At 40.8% G+C, this 20,652-nt stretch overlaps 1 protein-coding gene and 1 pseudogene across 1 annotated transcript; one reads left to right on the top strand and one right to left on the bottom strand.

Annotated features, from left to right (window-relative positions):
• Window positions 1–6,649: 6,649 nt before the first annotated feature.
• Window positions 6,650–7,861, top strand: SPZ1 (spermatogenic leucine zipper 1). Its single transcript, XM_005557269.4, has one exon. It carries the CDS (start codon window positions 6,713–6,715, stop codon window positions 7,859–7,861), a length of 1,149 nt encoding a protein of 382 aa, XP_005557326.2. The 5' UTR covers window positions 6,650–6,712.
• Window positions 7,862–18,142: 10,281 nt separating this feature from the next.
• On the bottom strand, window positions 18,143–19,088 carry LOC102131538 (RNA-binding motif protein, X-linked 2 pseudogene; annotated as a pseudogene).
• Window positions 19,089–20,652: the final 1,564 nt, after the last annotated feature.

Below are 20,652 nucleotides of genomic sequence, written 5' to 3' on the forward strand. Positions count from 1 at the left end.
CAAAAAAAGTCCAGGACCAGATGGATTCACAGCTGAATTCTACCAGAGGTACAAGGAGGAGCTGGTACCATTCCTTCTGAAACTATTCCAATCAATAGAAAAAGAGGGAATCTTCCCTAACTCATTTTATGAGGCCAACATCCTCCTGATACCAAAGCCTGGCAGAGACACAGCAAAAAAAGAGAATTTTAGACCAATATCCCTGATGAACATTGATGCAAAAATCCTCAATAAAATACTGGCAAACCGGATCCAGCAGCACATCAAAAAGCTTATCCACCATGATCAAGTGGGCTTCATCCCTGGGATGCAAGGCTGGTTCAACATACGCAAGTCAATAAACGTAATCCAGCATGTAAACAGAACCAAAGTCAAAAACCACATGATTATCTCAATAGATGCAGAAAAGGCCTTTGACAAAATTCAACAGCCCTTCATGCTAAAAATGCTCAATAAATTCAGTATTGATGGAACATATCTCAAAATAATAAAAGCTATTTATGACAAACCCACAGCCAATATCATACTGAATAGGCAAAAACTGGAAAAATTCCCTTTGAAAACTGGCACAAGACAGGGATGCCCTCTCTCACCACTCCTATTCAACATAGTGTTGGAAGTTCTGGCTAGGGCAATCAGGCAAGAGAAAGAAATCAAGGGTATTCAGTAAGGAAAAGAAGAAGTCAAATTGTCCCTGTTTGCGGATGACATGATTGTATATTTAGAAAACCCCATTATCTCAGCCCAAAATCTCCTTAAGCTGATAAGAAACTTCAGCAAAGTCTCAGGATACAAAATTAATGTGCAAAAATCACAAGCATTCTTATACACCAGTAAGAGACAAACAGAGAGCCAAATCATGAATGAACTTCCATTCACAATTGCTTCAAAGAGAATGAAATACCTAGGAATCCAACTTACTAGGGATGTAAAGGACCTCTTCAAGGAGAACTACAAGCCACTGCTCAGTGAAATAAAAGAGGACAGAAACAAATGAAAGAACATACCATGCTCATGGATAGGAAGAATCAATATCGTGAAAATGGCCATACTGCCCAAGGTAATTTATAGATTCAATGCCATCCCCATCAAGCTACCAATGAGTTTCTTCACAGAATTGGAAAAAACTGCTTTAAAGTTCATATGGAACCAAAAAAGAGCCCGCATTGCCAAGACAATCCTAAGTCAAAAGAACAAAGTTGGAGGCATCACGCTACCTGACTTCAAATTATACTACAAGGCTACAGTAACCAAAACAGCATGGTACTGGTACCAAAACAGAGATATAGACCAATGGAACAGAACAGAGTCCTCAGAAATAATACCACACATCTACAGCCATCTGATCTTTGACAAACCTCAGAAAAACAAGAAATGGGGAAAGGATTCCCTATTTAATAAATGGTGCTGGGAAAATTGGCTAGCCATAAGTAGAAAGCTGAAACTGGATCCTTTCCTTACGCCTTATACGAAAATTAATTCAAGATGGATTAGAGACTTAAATATTAGACCTAATACCATAAAAACCCTAGAAGAAAACCTAGGTAATACCATTCAGGACATAGGCATGGGCAAAGACTTCATGTCTAAAACACCAAAAGCAATGGCAACAAAAGCCAAAATTGACAGATGGGATCTAATTAAACTGAAGAGCTTCTGCACAGCAAAAGAAACTACCATCAGAGTGAACAGGCAACCTACAGAATGGGAGAAAATTTTTGCAATCTACTCATCTGACAAAGGGCTAATATCCAGAACCTACAAAGAACTCAAACAAATTTACAAGAAAAAAACAAACAACCCCATCGAAAAGTGGGCAAAGTATATGAACAGATACTTATCAAAAGAAGACATTCATACAGCCAACACACACATGAAAAAATGCTCATCATCACTGGCCATCAGAGAAATGCAAATCAAAACCACAATGAGATACCATCTCACACCAGTTAGAATGGCAATCATTAAAAAGTCAGGAAACAACAGGTGCTGGAGAGGATGTGGAGAAACAGGAACACTTTTACACTGTTGGTGGGATTGTAAACTAGTTCAACCATTATGGAAAACAGTATGGCGATTCCTCAAGGATCTAGAACTAGAAGTACCATATGACCCAGCCATCCCATTACTGGGTATATACCCAAAGGATTATAAATCATGCTGCTATAAAGACACATGCACACGTATGTTTATTGCGGCACTATTCACAATAGCAAAGACTTGGAATCAACCCAAATGTCCATCAGTGACAGACTGGATTAAGAAAATGTGGTACATATACACCATGGAATACTATGCAGCCGTAAAAAAGGATGAGTTTGTGTCCTTTGTAGGGACATGGATGCAGCTGGAAACCATCGTTCTCAGCAAACTATCCCAAGAACAGAAAACCAAACACCGCATGTTCTCACTCATAGGTGGGAACTGAACAAGGAGATCACTTGGACTCGGGAAGGGGAACATCACACACTGGGGCCTATCATGGGGAGGGGGGAGGGGGGAGGGATTGCATTGGGAGTTATACCTGATGTAAATGATGAGTTGATGGGTGCTGATGAGTTGAGGAGTGCAGCACACCAACATTGCACAAGTATACATATGTAACAAACCTGCACGTTATGCATATGTACCCTAGAGCTTAAAGTATAATAATAATAATAATAAAATAAAATAATTTAAAAAATTAAAAAAAGAATGTACTATTGAAAAAAAAGAAACATTCTATATTTTATTTTTTTAAATTAATTTATTTTTGAGACAGGGTCTCACTCCTGTGGCTGAGGCTGCATTGTAATAATGGGAGCTCGACTCACTGCAGTCTCTACTTCCTGGGTTCAAGTGACCCTCCCACATCAGCCTCCCGAGTAGCTGGGACTACAAGCAGACACCACCACACCCAGCTAATGTTGTATTTTTAGTAGAGAAGGAGTTACACCAAGCTGTGTAACCTGGTCTCGAACTTCTGAGCTCAAGTGATGAGCCTGCCTCGGCCTCCCAAAGTGCTGGGATTACAATCATGAGCCACTGTGCTCAGCCTACATTCTATATTTTGATACTCACTTTGAAATTCAAATGTATTAAAGGAGAACATTGATTTTATATTTTTGTAAAGGCAGTCTTGTTTTAAAGAGAGAAAAATTTGGGCACAGTGGCTCATGCCTGTAATCCCAACACTTTGAGAGGCTGAGGCAGGAGGATTAGTTGAGCCCAGGAGTTTGAGACCAGCCAGGGCAACATAGTGAGATCCCTGCCTCTACAAAACAAACCGAAACTAGCTAGATGTGGTGGTGCGTGCCTGTAGTCCTAGCTACTCAGGAAGCTGAGGCAGGAAGATTGCTTGAGCCTTGGAGTTTGAGGCTGTAGGTGACCCATGATTGCCCCACTGTACTCCAACCTGGGCTACAGAGCAAGACACTGTCCCCCAACCCAGAAACAGAAAATGAAAGAAAAATTTGACACAAGTTGTCACCTTAACAATTTTAGAAACAGTTCTTTTTCTTTTCTTTCTTCTTTTTTTTCTTTTCTTTTTTTTTTAGACAATGTCGCATTCTGTCACCCAAGCTGGAGTGCAGTGGCATGCTTACGGCTTACTGCAGCCTCAACCTCCCAGGCTCACACCATCCTCCCACCTCAGCCTCCCAGGTAGCTGGCACTATAAACATGCGCCACCATGCCTGGTTAATTTTTGTATTTTTAATAGAGATGGGGGTTTCACCATGTTTCCCAGGCTGGTCTTGAACTCCTGGACTCAAGTGATCCTCCCACTTCAGCCTCCCAAAGTGCTCAGATTATAGGCATGAGCCACCATGCCCAGCCAATTTTTTCTTTCATGAGTCATTAAGCTATGTGAAATTTAGTGGATAGAAATTGTAAAACAGTCCAAATGTGTTTAATCTTCGTGGTTATCCACTGGGGAATATGGGTCAATAGAGACAAGAGGACTGCTCTTGTTTCTCAACATCTATATACCTTTCAGTGTCTAACATAAACACATTTCCAATAAAATTAACAACTGTTAATTGGAATTCATTCTAGTTGTAGGGGAAAGGAAATATTTAAATCCTTTTCAGATTTTTTTTTTCTTTTTTTTTCTTTTTTCTTTTTTTTTGAGACGGAGTTTCACTCTTGTTGTCCAGACTGGAGTGCAGTGGCACAATCTTGGCTCACTGCAACCTCCACCTCCCGGGTCCAAGCGAATCTCCTGCTTCAGCCTCCCAAGTAACTGGGATTACAGGTGCACGCCACCATGCCTGGCCAATTTTTTTTTTTTTTTTTTTTTTTTAAAGTAGAGATGGGGTTTCCCCCTGTTGGCCAGGCTGGTCTCGAACTCTTGATCTCAGGTGATCCGCCCACTTCAGCCTCCCAAAGTGTTAGGATTACAGATGTGAGCCACTGTGCCTGGCTCTTTTCAGATTAAAGAAAAAAATTATCTTCGTATCTTGACCATGCTACCTTCAAACCAGTTTTCATTAAAAAAAAAATCAAGACAAGAGCAATATTAGATTTATGTCTGAGAGCATTAAAAAGCTGCAAGCACAAGAGGATAGAGAATACATTTTCTTTTTAAGTATCTAGGGAACATACATGAACACTGATCATCTATTAGGCCAGAAAGAAAATATCAATTTCAAAAGGCAGAAATATTACAGACATTTTCTGAATACAGTATGGTAAACCTAGAAATTAATGATCGAATCAGAAAAAATTCCCCTTGTCCTGGAGATTAAAAAATTGTCTTAAATGATGCTTGAGTCAAAGGGGGAAATCAGAACCAATGCTGAACTTCTAAAATGGAATTAAAGCATAAGGACAGTTGCTAGCATCTGTGCTGTCATTGTGTGAATTAGAAAAGGTGTTCCTTTTTCAAGTAAAAACAGAGACCAACCCTGCTCTATCTGAGTGACGATGGCCTGGAGCCCAGCTGGCTGAAAGATGAGCATGAGGCTTTAGGGAATTAGAGCCAAAGTGAGTTGGTAACTGGAGAAGAAAGAAAACATATAAATTTCTCTTCTCTAGGGGAAAAAAACCTGAGTATGAGTTTTCCCTTAAGATTGGAAGTAAATTTCTATTAAAGTGCTTGCTAGCAAGGTTTTGAAGGCCAGGAAAAAGTAATATGCAAGAAGTGTTTTCTTTGATTGAGTTCTATATTCTCAAGACCTGACTCCTAAGAACAAAAAGACAAGAAAGCAGTTTATTAAAATATAAGAATTTTAATAAACTTGTTACTTTCCTATAACCCACTATAGATTTACCTGTTTCAAATGCTTTTTATTTTTCAATTTTTTTTTGAGGCAGTGTCTTGTTCTGTCACCGATCTCAGCTCACTGCAACCTCCTCCTTCCGGGTTCAAGCAAGCCTCATGCCTCAGCCTTCCGAGCAGCTGGGATTACAGGTGTGTGCTGCCATGCCCAGCTAATTTTTTCATTTTTAGTAGAGATGGGGTTTCGTCATGTTGCCCAGGCTGATCCTGAACTCCCAGCCTCAAGTGGTCTGCCTGCCTTAGCCTCCCAAAGTGCTGGGATTACAGGCATGAGTCAACTGCACCTGGCCAATTTTTTAATTTTTTGAGATAGGATCTTGCTGTGTTGCCCAAGCTGGAGTGCAATAAGTAGCATAGTCATGGCTCACTGCAGCCTCAGCCTCCCAGGCTCAAGTGATCCTCTCGCCTCAGCCTCCCAAGTAGCTGGGACCACAGGCAGACACTACCATGCCCTGCTAATCAAACACTTTAGAAACATAATTGTGTCATTTTAACAAGTTACTGTGTAGAGTGTAGAAATCTTAGAGGATCAATAAAAGAGCCAAAAAAAAAAAAAAATCCCCAAATAAGTTACTGTGAAAAGTAATGGTCAAAGTTTTCTATCACCTGATGTAAATGATTTGCGAGTAAGCTTGCCAAGCCTGTCTTAAAGGATGCCTATATTCAAAGCCAAGAAAAGTCCCAGTTTGTAATTGTGTTGCTATTATAAATAACCATTCAGATAGTCCCTTCTTGCAGCAGTAGAATATTTTTGAATGGAGGGACTCCTGACATTACTTTCCTAAAATCACAAAAGGCTCTCACTCTCAGGGTTTTGTTTTGTGTGGATAACTTTCTCTTACAGTCACATCTCTCCTAGGATGGGAGCAATAAAGCCTGTGGGTGCCATGAAAGGATGGGTACCTCACCAGAGAGGACTGGTCTCAGCAATGCCCTTAAGTGGTCAAAACATGCTGCGGTTGAGGTCAGGATTGTGAGGGGATAGAGGTGAGGTAGGGAAGTAACTGAGTGCATTTAGACTGAGATGAATAGCAACCTAGAAATTGAGGGGAAGAGCTGTTGATGAGCTCTTTCTGGCATGAGGAGTAGGGGTAGCTCAAGGTGGATTTTGATGCAGGAGTCACTGGGCAGGAATTTAAGAGACTTCCATTGTGACGCTACGGATAGGCCACAATGGTGCAGTGACAAAATAAAGACCTGGTTGCTAGGGCCAGAGAATAAACACCGGGTGCCTAGAGGAGAAGAGATGGAGCCCCAGCCCTGGTCCCCTTTCCCACCCTTCCTCCCCACAAGGCTGTCTGAGATGCCACCTTCCACCTAAACATCAGCTCCCCAATTTTAATCCTTAACTTTGGTCCCTGACTTCTGCTTGATCTCCAGCCACATTTGCACGAAGGAACATCACCTGTCCATCCTGGAATCTCTAAGGTTTTCTGCTTTCCTTCTGTCCCAATGGCCAACTCTGCGAAGTCAGCTGAGATGCCCACCATCTCCAAAACCCTTAACCCTACTCCTGATCCTCATCAAGAATCTCTGGACCCTAGGATTACCATTGCCTTATTCGAAATTGGATCACTTTCCCCTTCCTCCTGGGGCTCTCTCCCTTCCCTAAAGAATAGCAGCCATCAAGTTACAGAACAACAGACTGCAGAGAAGTTTAACAGTCTCTTGAAAGAAATTAAAGATATTCTTAAAAATATGGCAGGTTTTGAAGAGAAGATCACAGAAGCAAAAGAACTTTTTGAGGAAACCAATATTTCTGAGGATGTGTCAGCCCACAAAGAAAATATCAGAGGACTTGACAAAATCAATGAAATGTTATCAACAAACCTGCCTGTTAATTTAGCCCCAGAGAAAGAAGAGAATGAACATAAACAGGAGATGATATTGGAAAACCAGGACTCTGAGAACATAGTACAAGTTTTTGCAAGAGATTTGGTAAATCGTTTAGAAGAAAAAAAAGTCAACGAAACTCAACAAAGTCAGGAAAAAGCGAAAAACAGGCTCCTTAATGTTCAAGAAGAAACTATGAAAATTAGGAACAACATGGAGCAATTACTACAGGAAGCAGAACACTGGAGTAAACAACATACTGAGCTCAGTGAACTGATAAAATCCTATCAGAAATCTCAGAAAGACGTAAGTGAAACTCTCAGAAATAATGGAGTCGACTTCCAAACCCAGCCAAATAATGAAGTGTCAGCTAAGCATGAGCTGGAGGAACAGGTGAAGAAACTGAGCCATGACACCTATTCATTGCAGTTGATGGCAGCTTTGCTAGAGAATGAATGCCAAATCTTACAGCAGAGAGTAGAGATTCTCAAGGAACTCCATCATCAGAAACAGGGAACTCTGCAAGAGAAGCCAATTCAGATAAACTGTAAACAGGACAAGAAAAATCAGAAGCCATCAGAAGCAAAGAAAGTAGAAATGTATAAGCAGAACAAGCAAGAAATGAAGGGTACGTTTCGTAAAAAAGACAGATCCTGTAGAAGCCTGGATGTTTGTCTTAATAAGAAAGCTTGCAATAACCAGTTCAATATTCATGTTGCAAGAAAAGCTCTTAGGGGAAAAATGAGGTCAGCTAGCAGCCTAAGATAGAAAATACCAAAAGCAGACGAAAAGGTGAATCCTTAAAAAACTACATCTGATACATCCAGCTTGTCAGGCATGATCAATCATCAGACCTTGGGCAGATCTGCTGATTCAACCAAGAAAAAGTTATAGAATAAGAAGATTAACACTTACATTACTCATTACCTCAGCAGTTATGTAAGTCCGGTCTTTGATGACCATTGTGTCTACATCAGGTTCATAACTTTTCACCTTTACAATCTGCTTGTTTTTTTTTTTTGTAATTATTAGATAGACAGCCTAGAGTGAGAAGTTACAGGTCCAATTAAGTAAAGATCTAAATTAAAACCAGAATACAAGGGAACATTTTTTTTTCTTTATTTAATCATTGCCTGGGGGCAGGGGGAGTTCTGGGGGAAAAAAGTGTATAGTGTTTTTGGCCAGGTGCAGTGGTATTTTGGGAGGCCAAGGTGGGAGGATTGCTCAAGGCCAGGAGTTTGAGACAAACCTGAGCAACACAGCAAGATCCCATCTCTAAAAAAAAATTAAGTGTAAAAAAGTACATAATGCTTTAGTTGTGACCTTTTAAAGTCCCCTTTCTAAATGTATGTTTCCTTTCCCTATTATATACTGAAATGTGGGATGTGGGGGAATTTTAAAAATGCTGATAATCCAACCCTAACAAATCATTTTTCTCTTATAAATCTGCACTGGCTCTACTTTTTCTAAGGGGCCTCCCTTGCTCCTCCACTAGTGAACTGTGGGCATACTGGGCAGCAGAGGCCCTTGGGAAGGACCCCCTCAACTTGTTTGGAAGAACAGAGACATTTCTAAATTTCATTTTTTATTTTATTTTATTTGTTTTATTTTATTTTTTTAATTATTTTTGAGATGGAGTTTTGCTCTTGTTGCCCAGGTTGGAGCGCAATGGCATGATCTCGGCTCACTGCAACCTTCACTTCCCAGGTTCAGGCTATTCTCTTGCCTCAGCCTCCTGAGTTGCAGGATTACAGGCACCTATCACCACACCCGGCTAATTTTTCTTATTTTTTAGTAGAGATGGGGTTTCATCATGTTGGCCAGGCTGATCTCGAACTTCTGACCTCAGGTGATCCACCTGCCTCAGTCTCCCAAAGTGCTGGGATTATAGGCATGAACCACCATGCCCAGCCTAGATTTTATTTTTGCTGGAAAAGTTTCTCCCATTCCTCCAGGTATAGACAGTAGTGTTACCCAGGGGGAAAAAAGCAGTATCTTCTGTTAAGCGAGCTGGACTTCTGGTTCCAGAAAAGATGGAGCAGATGAATTTTCCCTTATTCTTCCCTTTAGGTAAGCTAAAACCCCTGGACATTATATATAAAGCAAATATAAGAAGATTCTGAAAGGTGGAGAAAAGGAAGTGGAATGGCCAGGGACCCTGAAACTTAAGGAATAACATGGTGCTTAGTTCTCTGGGTTTTCTTTTTGCCTCTTATATATTCTGAGCTAGGTGCTGGAGAAGTCCACAACCCAAAAATGTCAATGCACGTAGACAAAAAAATTCCCCCATAAAGCCTGCTTTCTTTTGCCAACAGATGAGGAAAGGAACAGTCTGGCAAGACAGAAACCTTTTGACAAAACTGCCCTAATCCAGCCAAATTGTATAGAAACATATTTCTACCCCCATCGCCCTCAGCAAATACTGAGTAGAGAGCCTAGACATTCATCCTTGCCTGGCAGTCATGAGGCTCCCCTCCACTACTCTTCTGGGATGGTGCAGAGGAGGTAAGAGTAGGGATCCTAAAGTTCTGCCCTCCACCTGATGGTAACAGTGCTCTTCCCTGGCCTCCCCCAACCCCTCCAGTAGGGTGGAATGTCAGTGGAGGCCACATGAGTAGCCTAGATTTCTACCCCTTTTCCCTGCTGGCAGCATCAGCAGGGCCCTACTAAAAAAGAAGACTTAATAAGATCCAGGGTCCCCTAACAATGCCCAAAATGTCCAGGACACAATGGAAAAATCACTCATTATACTGAGAGCCAGAAAAATCTCAATTTGAATGAGAAAAGACAATTAACAGATATCAACAATGGGATAACACAGACACTAGAGTTATCTGACAAGGAATTTAAAGCAGTCATTATAAAAATGCTTCAGGCCGGGCGCCGTGGCTCACGCCTGCAATCTCAGCACTTTGGGAGGCCGAGGTGGGCGGATCACCTGAGGTTGGGAGTTTGAGACCAGCCTGACCAAAATGGAGAAACCCCGTCTCTACTAAAAATACAAAATTAGCTGGGCATCATGGCACATGCCTGTAATCCCAGTTACTCAGGAGGCTGAGGCAGGAGAATCGCTCAAACCCAGGAGGCAGAGGTTGCAGTGAGCCAAGATCGCACCATTTCACTCCAGCCTGGGCAACAAGAGTGAAACTCCATCTCAAAAAAAAAAAGCTTCTATGAACAGTTACAAACATGAAACAAATGAAAAGGTAGAAAGTATCAGCAAATAAATATAAAGGAGACATAAGTGGAAATTATGGAACTGAAAAATGTAAGTAATATAGCCTCACTGAATGTGGTCAATAGCAAAATATAGATATCAGAGAAAAGATTCTATGAACTTGAAGATAGAACTATATAGATGACCCAGAGAAAATTGACAGAGAGGCTGGGCACAGTGGCTCATGGCTGTAATCCCAGCACTTTGAGAGGCTGAGGCAGGTGGATCACTTGAGGTCAGGAGTTTGAGACCAGCATGGGCAATATAGTGAGACCCCTATCTCTACAAAAAATACAAAAATTAGCCAGGCGTAGTGGGGCACACCTGTAGTCTCAGCTACTCAGGAGGCTAAGATGGGAGGATTGCTTGAACCCAGGAGTTTGACACCAGCCTGGGCAACACAGGGAGACCCCATCTCTACAAAATTAGCCAGGCATGACAGCACACGCTTGTAGTGTCAGCTACTTGGGAGGCTGAGATAGATTGCTTGAGCCTGGGAGGTTGAGGCTGCAATGAGCCATGATCATGCCACTGCACTCCAGCCTAGCGGACAGAGTGAGCCCTGTCTCAACCAATCAATCAATCAATCAAAAAGTTAGAGTGAGAACCCAGGATCCTCTCCATCTTGCCTTCCAGGGGTAAAGGTTTTTTTTTTTTTTTTTTTCTTCTCTCTTTTGTTTTTTTTTGAGACCGAGTTTTGCTCTTGTTGCCCAGGCCAGAGTGCAATGGTGCAATCTTGGCTCATCGCAACCTCTGCCTCCCAGGTTCAAGTGATTCTCCTGCCTCAGCCTCCCAAGTAGCTGGGATTACAGGTGCCCACCATCATGCCCACCTAATTTTGTATTTTTAGTAGAGACAGGGTTCCTCCATGTTGGTCAGGCTGGTCTTGAACTCCTGTCCTCGGGTGATCTACCCGCCTTGGCCTCCCAAAGTGCTAGGATTACAGGTGTGAGCCACCATGCCCACCTTTTTTCTCTCTTCTTTTAGAAGGGGAGGACAGCTGTCTTTCTCTTCTATATGAATGCTCAGTTTCATTTTCTCAGAATTCCTCACTTACAGTACAGACCTCATAGAGGATGACATCTGGTTCTCATTGCATGCCTCCAAGGATAAGAACTAGGACAAGGGAATCCAGCACAGTAATTATCATAATCTGTCTCTGGTGCAAAAACTTCATGTATGCATTCAGGGCAACATAAAGATGAGTATTAAAAACCCAATGAAGACAATCACAATCTCCACCACAGGTTCTATTATACCTGTAGCAGGGGCATAATAGATTTTCATATGTTGAAAGTACCAAAATGACAACTGAAATGCTGCTCCCTACTCCTAAACCAGCATTACTTTCTATGTTTGGAATATGTATCACTTTATTCAAAAGCTAAAAGCCAACACTTTCTTGTTACAGCCCTTAGTGAAATAAAAAGAGATTGCCACACTTAAATAATATTGGGGGTCCTTAAAAAAATTACACACTTCTTTTCATCTGTCTTTCCTTCAAATGGAGATACCCTCCACACTATTCTCCAAGCATTTTGATTAATAAAGAATTGTGTAGTTTGCTTGGCTAGGTGCGGTGGCTCACACCTGTAATCTCAGCACTTTGGGAGGCCGAGGCAGGCAGACCACCTGAGGGCAGGAGTTTGAGACCAGCCTGGCCAACATGACAAACCCCGTCTCTACTAAAAATACAAAAATTAGCTGGGCATAATGACGCATGCCTGTAACCCCAGCTACTTTGGTAACTGAGGCAGGAGAATCGCTTGAACCTGGGAGGCAGAGGTTGCAGTGAGCCAAGATCACGCCAGTGCACTCCAGCCTGGAAGACAGAGTGAGACTCCATTTCAAGAAAAAAAAAAGAAAGAAAGAAATCTTTCCTTATATCATGAATAAAAGTCTTCCAAAGCCCTTTTAATTTCTTGTCTTTCTCATTTATTTCTTTAATTTATCTTGAATTGATCCAGAAAAAGATTCGTCACGGTATTTAGGTTGATTGTCTGTAAGTTGTACGATGGGTGTTTTCAAGTCCCTTTTTGGTTGTCTATGCTTTGAGCCCTTTTTAACCTTTCCAGTAAGAAAGTATGAGGCACTGTAAAAAGTAAGGATGGAATAATGGAAGAAGCATTTCACAAATAGGGAGGTAATCTAAGTCTCAACTTGTTTCAGTCTGAGTAGCTTCATTTAAAAGGTGGCGATAATAACTTTCTTTTGGACCATGGATAAATTGTTCAAAGATTCTCTGGCTCCCTCAGCTGGGGTCTTATTGCTCTCTGGGAAGTAGGAACAGATTAAATGAGAGAATTAGAAACTAATCAGAAGCAAACCTGGCTAAAAAGAAAGGGAACAATAGCCAAAAACCCAAGCACACAGGATATCCGGAAGTTGGGGTCATTGGTGTGTTGCAAGTAAAAAGAAAGATAAGTATTACATTAAAAAGACAGCTATTCTAGATTAATGTGAGGTAGAGGAGTGGATTTATCATCATTATCACATCAATATTATTATTTTTATAAAGTTATTCTACAAACCTGATTGATACAGAAAATCATTTTAATTTTTCTTACCTTAATAAAGAAAGGCCTCAGGCAGATCATCACTGGAGTGTCACAGCCAGTTGACTGTTTTTCTTTCCTAACAATCACACACTCTTCCAGCGGAAACCACTGACCACTAATCCATATTTAATTAAATTTTCTCTCACAGGGAAGCATATATTGCTTTGGTTTGTACTGGTCTGTTAGGAAGCCTCAGTTTATGAGGAATTAGATACTGATATGTGTATTTTGTTTTGATTTTAAAGATTAATTGGTTTTTCCAATTTAAGAGAAAGTACTGTTCAATGGTCCTCAGATTTTTCTAGGGAAAGACCCTATTTTGTTTATTTGTTTCTTCTCCCTTTTTCTTGATGTATCCTATTAATCTTTAACAAAACCCAGATTTTGGCTTCATTAATCTTCATTATTTTTAGTATTCCATTTCAATGATTTCTGGCCCCTTCTTGATTTCCCTTTTTAAAAGTTGTTTTGTTGCATTTTTTTCAATTTCTTTTTCTTTTATTGTGGTAAAACAATATACAACATTAAATTTACCATCTTAACTATTTAAAGAATTTTTTTTTTTTTTAATTTTTGTTTTATTTTTATTTTGAGATGAGGTCTTGCTATGTTGCCCAGGCTCGTCTTAAACTCCTGGATTCAAAGTATTCTCCCACCTCAGCCTCCTAAGTGGCGAGGATTAAAGGTATGTGCCACTGTGCCTAGCTCATCTGAACCATTTTTAAGTATACAGCTCAGTAGTGTTAAGTATATTCATTTTCCCATTATTGTGCAACGGATCTCTATAACTTTTTTATCTTGTAAAACTCACACTTTATGCCCATTAAACACTAATTCTTCCTTTTCCCTTTCTACTTTGTTTCTATAATTTTGACTATTTTAGATAATTAATATGGACTCACACAGTATTTGTCTTTTTGTGACTAGATTATTTCACTTAGCATAATGTCCTCCAGGTTCATCCACATTATTGCATATTGCAGGATTTCCTTCTATTTGAAACTCCTTAATATTCCATTGCATGTATATACCACATTTTCTTTATTCGTTCAAACACTGATGGACACCTGGTTTGCTTCTACCTCTTGGCTATTGTGAATGATACTATAATGAACATAGGTATGCAAATATCTCTTCAAGGTCCAGCTTTGAATTATTGTGGGTATCTACCCAGAAATGAGATTGCTGGATCCTATGGTAATTCTATTTTTAATTTTTTGAACAATCTACATATTGTTTTCCATAATAGTTGCACCATTTTATATTCCCACCAGCAGTGCAATTTCTCCAGATTCCTGCCAACATTTATTATTTTCTGTTTTTTTTTTTTTTTTTTTTTAAGAGACAGGGTCTTGCACTGTTGCCCAGGGTGCAGTGGCTCAATTGTAGTTCACTGTAGTCTTGAACTCCTAGGCTCAAGCAGTCCTCTCCCCTCAGCCTCCCAAAGTGCTGGGATTATAGGCATGAGCCAGTGTTCCTAGCCTTCCGTTCTTTTGATAGTAGCCATCCTAATGGGTGTAAGATGACAAATCACAAAGGCAAACTGCATTTCTATTACGATTATTGATGTTGAGCACATTTTAATATGGTGATTTTTAAAACATCTTCTTTGTAGAACTGTGTATTTAAGTCCTTTGCTCATTTTTAATCAGGTTATTTCTTGTTGGTAGTATTGAGTTATACGACTTCCTTATATACTCTGGGTATTAACCCCTGATCCAATACATGACTTGCAAATATTTTTCCTCATTCCATAGGTTTCCTTGTTACTCTGTTAGTTGCTTCTTTTGATACACAGAAGTTTTTCAGTTTGGTGTAGTCCCATTTGTCTATGTTCACTTTTCTTCCCTGTGCTTTGGTGTCACATTCAAGAAATCATTGTCAAATCCAATGTCTGGAAGCTTTCCTGCTATATTGTCTTCTAGGAGTTTTGTGTTTTAGGTCTTACATTTAGATCTCTAATCCATTTTTACTTAATTTTTGTATATAATGTAAGAGTCCAGCTTCATTCCTTTGCATATAGACCTTCAGTTTTCCCAACACCATTTATTGAAGACAATGCACTTTCCCCACTGTGTAGCCCTGGCACCTTTGTGAGGAATGGCTAAATTGGGATTTTTATTTAGTTGTTTATCTTTTGGGGGGATATAGTTATGAAAAGTAATCTAATTTAAATAAGTAATGTAATTTTAATGAATAAAATGAATAAACCAAATTTACATGTACCAGCATGGAGAGATGTTTTGACATCTTTTGTCAGAACTTTGGACTGATGTCAATTATGATACCTAATTAATCAAAGGAAAATTCTTAGAAATTTGAAAACTTGGGAGAGGAGAAGGATAGCATTAGGAGATATACCTAATGCAAATGACGGGTTAATGGGTGCAGCACACCAACATGGCACATGTATACATATGTAACAACCTGCACGTGGTGCACATGTACCCTAGAACATAAAGTATAATAAAAATAAATTAAAAAAAAGAAATTTGAAAACTTCAGATGAAGAACTTTCATAAAACTAACCACCTAAAATTTTACATACCTTAAATGAATATTATAGTTACAAAATTATTTTTACAACAGTAGCATTTAGCATTTCTTGTTGTCTTTCTTATTGTATATTTTCATTAAGAGTAGAATACTCAATATTTTAACAAATTTTTATTTTTTTAAATTTTATTTATTTATGTTTTTCTGAGACGGAGTCTTGCTCTGTCACCCAGACTGGAGTGCAGCGGCATGATCTCGGCTCACTACAACCTCTGCCTCCCAGGTTCAAGTGATTCTCCCACCTCAGCCGCCTGAGTAGCTGGGACTACAGGTGCCCACCACCACACCTGACTAATCTTTGTATTTTCAGTAGAGACAGGCTTTCACCATGTTGTCCAGGTTGGTCTTAAACTCCTGACCTCAGGTGATCCACACACCTCAGCCTCCCAAAGTGCTAGGATTACAGGCCTGAGCCACCATGCCTGCCTTAACATATTTTTAAAGTCAGGTGTTTTTTGGGTTTTTTTTGTTAAGGAAGACTCCTCCAAAAAAAAAAAAAGCAATTTTAACCAGTCACTGTATTCTAAAAATATTGGTATCATTTATAGTCAGATTTAGCTTTTCCAATAGTGTTTTCTGAACACTAAGTGTTCAGAAATAAAAAAATAAATAAAAAACACTAAGTTTTTAATTTATTAATTAATTTTGAGATAGAGTCTCGCTTTGTCGCCCAGGCTGGAGTGCAGTGGCGTGATCTCGGTTCACTGCAAGCTCCGCCTCCCAGGTTCATGCCATTCTCCTGCCTCAGCCTCCTGAGTAGCTATTTTTTAAAAAGTTATATTAGCACTTCTAACATGTGCATCAAATGTACCTGTAAGCTCCTTTATGATAGGATGTGGGTGTTTTCAAGGGAAACATTGTAGGTACAGCGGCATCTTGTTTACCTAGCATAATTCTTGTTTCTGAAAAGCAACTACTCAACAATCTAATTTTCTTAGCCTGCTTCCAGTCATTAGTTCTAGTATCTGCCTTGAAATCTTCTGAGTTCATGCATTTGTTATCAGCACATGAGCTTTAACTTGTTATAAGGGTTTTTTTAATACTCTTATTTTATTGCCAAGTGATGTTTGGCTTCTTAAAAGTTTCCACTGGAAAGTGTGTCCTGGAAGCTAAATCTAGTTGTTGGCTCTGGTTAACAAATGAAATACTTGCCAGTAATTTGTAATACTTTTTTCCACTTAATTTCAAAATATTTCAAGTCATTTATTTGTGTATTTCAGATACTATAAGGATGCATAGTCCCCTATGATACCTTTTTTTTTTTTTTTTTTTGAGACAGAGTCTTGCTCTATTGCCCAGGCTGGAGTGCTGTGGCACGATCTCGGCTCACTGCAACCTCTGCCTCCCAGGTTCAAGCGATTCTCCTGCCTCAGCCACCCGAGTAGCTGGGACTACAGGTGTGCACCACCACACCTGGCTAATTTTTGTATTTTTAGTAGAGGCGTGGTTTCATCAAGTTGGCCAGGATGGTCTTGATCTCTTTTTTTTTTTTTTTTTTTTTTGAAACAGAGTTTCACTCTTATTGCCCAGGCTGGAGTGCAATGGCACTATCTCGGCTCATTGCAACCTCCACCTCCCGGGTTCAAGCAATTCTCCTGCCTCAGCCTCCCGAGTAGCTGGGATTACAGGCATGCGCCACCACGCATGGCTAATTTTGCATTTTTATTAAAGATGGGGTTTCTCCATGTTGGCCAGGCTGGTCTCAAACTCCTGACCTCAGGTGATCTGCCTGCCTTAGCCTCCCAAAGTGCTGGGATTACAGGTGCCCACCGGGCAGGTCTCAATCTCTTGACGTCGTGATCCGCCCGCCTCTGATTCACAAGCTGATACTTGTTGTTTTTGTTTTTTAATCAAAGTTTTAATGAAAAAGATATTAAAATTTTTTTTAGGTAGGAAGGTTTGGGCACGGAGCTGGTTGATCTTTAAAATCCTAACCCAGCCAGGCACGGTAGCCCAGGCCTGTAATCCCAGCACTTTGAGAGGCTGAGGCGGGTGGGGTCAGGAGTTCGAGACCAGCCTGGCCAACATGGCGAAATCCCCATCTCTACTAAAAATACAAAAAATTAGCTGGGAGTGGTGGCAGGTGCCTGTAATCCCAGCTACTTGGGAGGCTGAGGCCAGAGAATCACTTGATCCCGGGAAGCAGAGGTTGCAGTGAGCCAAGATCGCGCCATTGTACTTCAGCCTGGGCTACAAGAGCGAAACTCCATCTCAAAAATAATAATAATAATAATAATAATAAGAAGAAGAAGAAGAAGAAGAAGAAGAAGAAGAATGAGAATAAGAATAATTCCTAACCCATTTATTCCCATCAAACTGTCCAAAACTAGTAACTGGAAAGGTCCTGTAATGCTGGGCTCCTAACATTGAACACAAAGACTAGAATAATAGAATTATCTGGTATTTTCCCTTCCCTGAAAATTCCATCTTCAATTGGGGTCTATGGGTTCAAAAGCCATATTTATGAACCAAAATTTAGGACACATACTCTGGTACAAGGACAATGGATGGTGCAAAAAATATCCAGGATATCTAGCTGTTGAAACTGCAGCCCTCTCAATGACTCTAATGGTGAATCCAGCCCCAAAAGTTTTAGATACAAAAATAGTAACAACCCAATTGAATTTTACTGCATTTAAAAAACATAATTATTTCCAAATCTACTGAGCAACTGCACAGTCTTCAGTGACGCCTACGGTCACTGGGATTCCAAGACTCTCACTTCCAGGAGCGACGGGTCTTTTTATGCCTATGGGATTTATCTCGGCTCCTACTTCGAGTTCTATGACTACGCCTTTCGGAATGCGCGTTGTAGGGGCTAGAAAGTGTGTCTGAGCTCCGCCCTCTGTCCCTATCCCTGGTTGTTTCTTCTCTTGCCTCCCTCCCACTTGAGGACTTGTGCTCGTGCTTGGGTTTCTCCTTCTTCTGCTCCCTCTCTATGTCCTCTACTCCACCATAGTAGGCAGTCCTGGCCTCAGGGAGCTTCCGCCTCTCCCTGGGCTGTGACTTCTGAGCTCTCCCCGAGTTCTTGCTGCTGTGCTTCTTAGGGCCAGGGTCATCCTTTTCCTTTACTGTCTTGCTTCTGGGTGACGAAGAGGATGGTTGCTCTCCCTGTACCAACCGATCAGTTTTCTCTTTTTCTTTCTTTCTTTTCTTTTTTTCCTTTTTCTCCTTCTTGTGCTTTTTTGTTGGTTTTTCGTCTTCAGAGCTCTCAGACAAACTCGACGAGTAGGTATGAGCCCCACGGGAGCCCTTGTGGAGCTCTTTGGTCACATCATCCATTTCTTCCGAGCTCTTAGGAGCCCGATAGTTAGACACATGATCCACTCGGATAGTTCTTCCTTTGACCTTGATCCCATTAAAATTGTCAACGGCCAGAATCGTGCTCCTCTGGTCTTCATAGCAGAGGAAACAGAATCCTTTGGATTTCCCAGTCTTCTTGTCCCGCACAAGATTAATGTTAACAATCTCCCCATATTGTGAGAATACACAGATGATGTCCCCTTCAGTCAGTTCATAAGGAAGCCCTCCCAGGAAGATCCAGGCGCTGTCCTTGTACTCGGAGTGCCAGGACACCTTATCGGCCACCCCAAGCTTGACCTCTTCCTCATTCAGCTCGTTGATCAGCTTCACCTTAGTTAAAGCGTTCATCTCCGCGGACTCGCGCTCAACGTTCAGGTATCAGTGCCCGGGCGAGGCAGCCCCCGTGTGATACTTCGTGGCGCACGCGCGCACGTGTGTGTGTGTGTATGTGTGTGTGTGTGTGTGTGTGTGTGTGTGTTTTACCAACCTTATTGAGTTATAATTTACATAAAGTAAAACACATCTATTTAAACGTGTGGTCTTATGTAACCTTCACTACTATAGTTAAGATAGTAAACATTTCCAAGCCGGGCACGGTGGCTCACGCCTGTAATCCCAGCACTTTGGGAGGCAGAGGCTGGCGGATCACCTGAGGTCAGAAGTTCGAGACCAGCCTGGCCAACATGGTGAAACCCCGTCTCTACTAAAAACACAAAGAATTAGCTTGGCGTGGTGGCAGGCGCCTGTAATCCCAGCTACTCAGGAGGCTGAGACAGGAGAATCACTTGAACCTGGGAGGTGGAGGTTGCAGTGAGCCGAGATTGCGCCATTGCACTCCAGCCTGGGCAACAAGAACGAAACTCCACCTCAAAAAAAAAAAAAAAAAAAAGTAAATATTTCCTTTACCATGGAAACGTCTCTTATGCCTCTTTTCCACTCCCTGTCCCAGGCAATTAATAATTTGATTTCTATCAATTATAGGTTAAGTTTAACAGTTACAGAGCTTATTAGAAATGGAATCACATTATATGACTCTTTTTAGTCTAGGTTTTTTTTTCACTCAGTTGAATGTTTTTAACTTCATCCCTGTTGTTTTGTGTATCAGTAATTCTCATTGTGTAAATAGATAACAATTTATTCATTTCCCTGCTGATGGACATTTGGGTTCTTTTTAGTTTTGGGCTATATTATGAATTAAGCCACTATGAACATTTAGGTACAAGTCTTTATGTGGACATTTTTTGTTTGTTTGTTTGTTTGTTTCTCTTGGGTATATACTTATGAATGTAATTGCTGGGTCACATGGTAAGAAATTGTGAGGCCGTTTTCCAAAATGGTGTACCATTTTACACTCTCACTAGCAACGTATGAGAGTTTGTTACCTAAATCCTTGTCAATTCTTGGTGTTGTCAATCTGCTACTTTTAGTTAATCTAGTGGATGTGTAGAGATATCTCGTTTTGGATTCCATTTTCATTTCTCTAAGGACTAATGATGCTGAACTTTTTTTAAATTTTTTAAAATTATTTTTATTTTTATTTTTATTTTTATTTTTTTGAGGCGGAGTCTCCCTCTGTCGCCCAGGCTGGAGTGCAATGGCGCGATCTCGGCTCACTGCAAGCTCCGCCTCCCGGGTTCCCGCCATTCTCCTGCCTCAGCCTCCTGAGTAGCTGGGACTACAGGCACCCGCCACCGCGCCCGGCTAATTTTTTGTATTTTTTTTAGTAGAGACGGGGTTTCACCGTGGTCTCGATCTCCTGACCTTGTGATCCGCCCGCCTTGGCCTCCCAAAGTGCTGGGATTACAGGCGTGAGCCACCGCGCCCGGCCTGAACTTTTTTTTAAAAATGAAACTTTTTGGTTTTTTTGGTTTTGTTTTAAGACAGGGTGTCACTATGTTACCCAGGCTAGTTTGAACTCCTGGACT

This window comes from Macaca fascicularis, chromosome 6 (genome assembly GCF_037993035.2).
Source record: "Macaca fascicularis isolate 582-1 chromosome 6, T2T-MFA8v1.1".
In the NCBI taxonomy this organism is placed as follows: Eukaryota; Metazoa; Chordata; class Mammalia; order Primates; family Cercopithecidae; genus Macaca; species Macaca fascicularis.